The sequence below is a fragment of the Triticum aestivum genome, chromosome 5A, assembly GCF_018294505.1.
Source record: "Triticum aestivum cultivar Chinese Spring chromosome 5A, IWGSC CS RefSeq v2.1, whole genome shotgun sequence".
Lineage (NCBI taxonomy): Eukaryota > Viridiplantae > Streptophyta > Magnoliopsida > Poales > Poaceae > Triticum > Triticum aestivum.
In genome coordinates, this window is record NC_057806.1 from 357,916,500 (window position 1) to 357,919,530 (window position 3,031).

Consider the following 3,031-nt stretch of genomic DNA (forward strand, 5'->3'; position numbering starts at 1 on the left):
GTATTGTGTTACAGATTATGTACCCTGAAGCATTTCCTTATCATATTTATGTATTTGATTGGTAAATGTATGTTGTGCAAACAGTCACTCTAATCTTGCATCTGTTTGATGGGATCAGCATTTGTTTGTCTTTCCCTCTGAGCCCTTGTCTTAACTGTTCATTTTCTTAGGGTTTTTCTATGTCTCTTATGCTATTTGCCTTTTCTCATTTATGATGTTTTTTTCTTGACAATAATTGATTCACTTATGGTGTTTCTTGAGGACAGGTGTCATTGGAGTTCTGGTGGATAGTGCAAGACCAATTGATGCAATTAACTTGGCCTACGCGTTTGGACTCACTGAACAGTTTGAGCCAGTGCAATTGCTGAAAGCATATCTGAGGGAGGTCAAGAAGGTGTCACATGCCAAGAATGGAAAAATGTCTCCTGGAGCACAGGTGTGCTTCTAGCTATTTCAGCAAAAGCAAATGATGTCTATCATGCATTTTTTTGCTGCAATAATACAATAAACTGTGCCTGCACTTCCACCAAATCACCAATTATTGAAGTGGACATGGGTTGTTTTTTTGTGTTTTCTTCCTTTTGAAGTCTGATTAACAATTCTGCTATCTAACCAAAGTTGCTCACCCATCATGCTATGTTACTCAGGATATTTTTAAATAGCTGTGCTACGCAGATACCGTCAGTTTATTTGTAAGGGAAGGGCTTTGTTTTCATCTTGCTTAATTGTTCTATGATGAGACAAAGCCACTTGCATTTTTGGCTTTATTAGAGATCTACTCCCTCCGTTCCCAAATATTTGTCTTTCTAGACATTTCAAATGGTTACAACATACGAATGTATGTAGACATATTTTAGAGTGTAGATTCACTCATTTTGCTTCGTATGTGGTCATTTGTTGAAATCGCTAGGAAGACAAATATTTGGGAACGGAGGGAGTAATTACTATTACCAGACATCTGTTACTAACTACCTTCTATCTGTTTGCATCCAGTGATTTCAAGTTGTTAGTGGTGTAGTGGTTCAAAATTGTATTATTGTTTACTTATAAGTAGTCCTTAAATAGATCTGTATTGGATTTGATGACGCACAGAGGTGAAAATTGTCCATTCACCTGATGTCAGGAGCTTGAGGTAGGTTGTGGAGAAGTAGAATAATAGAGGGATATCTTAGCTTGCAAGCAATATAAAGTTAGTTGCCTCTTGCTTTTCGCTGTATGACACTGAATAATATACAAACTTTTTGCTGTTAGGCTTCTATGGTTCAGATTGTCAGGGAGCTCCTCGATTGTTTGCATCCTGTGATTTTAAGTTATTAGTGGTGTAGTGGTTCGAAATTCAATTAATACTTTACTTAAAGTAGTCCTTAAATAGATCAGTATTGGATTTGATGATGCACAGAGGTGAAATTTATCCATTCACCTGATTTCAGGAGGGATATCTTAAGCAATATAAAATTAGTTGCCTGTTGCTTTTCGCTGTTTGGCACTGAATATTATATATAAACTTTCTAGAGCGGCTGGGTTGCCCATTGGCCTTTTCATGTCGGCATATGTGTGTAAACATGTTATCTGCATCTATCTAGTACACTTGATACAATCTGTTGGATAACAGCCATTCCCTTTTCAGAATGAGATGAATGAGCGTGAGCTGTCTGCACTGAAAGCTGTGATCAAGTGCGTCGAGGAGCACAAACTGGAGGAGCAATATCCGGTGGACCCACTTCAGAAAAGGGTGATTCAGCTGGAGAAGGCCAAGGCAGACAAGAGGAGGGCTGTCGAAGCCGCCAAGCCACAGTCCAAGAGGCCGCGTGCCAACGGATCGCTCTATGCACCCCGTGTCACCAGCTTCCCCGAGAAGAGCTTCTACCAGGCAACACCAGAGAGGCACCCATACCCTTACGAAAGGCAGTTTGTGTACGGCGCCGAGGCCCACCACCACCCTACGATGATGAACGCGGCTCCCTACACCATCTCACCCGCCCACACGCCGTACTACGGTAATGGCTACCCGGTGCAGTACCAGGTACCTTATATCCACTAATGGGGGAGAGCTACAATGGCTCTTCCCTAACACTATCCCTAGCTTTTAACCTTCCGCTGTTGTTGTAGTTGTACCAAGTCATCTAGCTAGTTTGCCTAGCTGAAAATAGTTGGACCACTCGCTTGTGTGTGTGCTATGAGTGGCTATTGTGAGAATCTGTTAATTTTATGTCACGACTTATGACATAATTTACTTCTAATGTCTAGTTGTTTTAATCAACGTATCTTCTTCGTACGCTGATATATGCTTTGTCTATACGGCGATGAGTCTGCTTCTCGGTCGTGGTTGCAACCAATGTGGAGCTCATCTTTACTGTTCTTTCGTCATTGCGGTGCTTCATCCATGGAGATCAGGAACTGCAGGTAACCGAACCTTTCGTCATTGCGGTGCTTCATCCATGGAGCTCAGGAACTGCAGGTAACCGAACATAAGACGTCGTGATATGTGATCAGTTTTGGAGAGGCAGGTAACTAAGCATAGCGGTGGGCTTGCTGTCAATGAATTGCTATGTTTACACGGTACCAGCTGAAAGCCCAGCCTACGACTATAGTTGCTACAAACGCCACATAAGGGAAGTGATTTCTATTTAAATTTCGAGCCCTTCTGCTTACTCGCTCCGTTGAGGGACATTACAAATAGTCTTCCAAGACGAGGATACGGCAGTGCTCTTGGTGACGGTGTCCCCGATCAGGGACTTGCGCGAAGCCAGTCACAACGATAGTCAGCAAAGAACACTCGTGTGGTTTATGCGGTTTTGATTTCTTTTTTTGAAATCTATGCGGGCTTAAACCCTTGCTCACAGGCAAATAGGGGACTGCCATAGCCGCGATTTTAGGCCTGCTAGATTCAACCGACTGATTTCTTATTCTTGGAAAATGAGTCGGATCGCTCGTGCGCCACGTTGTCTCGTGGTTTCAGATCGAGCCCATTCCCTTTCTCTCTTCTCATGCACTTCCCTATCGAGATGCGGCGTGGCCGCCGCCGGCTGCT

General features: G+C 43.0%; 1 protein-coding gene across 1 annotated transcript in view; it reads left to right on the forward strand.

Moving 5' to 3' along the window:
- LOC123103354 (FRIGIDA-like protein 3) overlaps positions 1-2,260 on the forward strand; it is a 5,122-nt gene extending 2,862 nt beyond the window's left edge. Inside the window, exons 3-4 of the mRNA XM_044524908.1 lie at positions 267-436; positions 1,628-2,260. Of these exons, the coding sequence (XP_044380843.1) occupies positions 267-436; positions 1,628-2,041 (584 nt within the window). The 3' untranslated portion in view covers positions 2,042-2,260. The remainder of the gene's footprint in view (positions 1-266; positions 437-1,627) is intronic.
- The last annotated feature ends 771 nt before the right edge of the window (positions 2,261-3,031 follow it).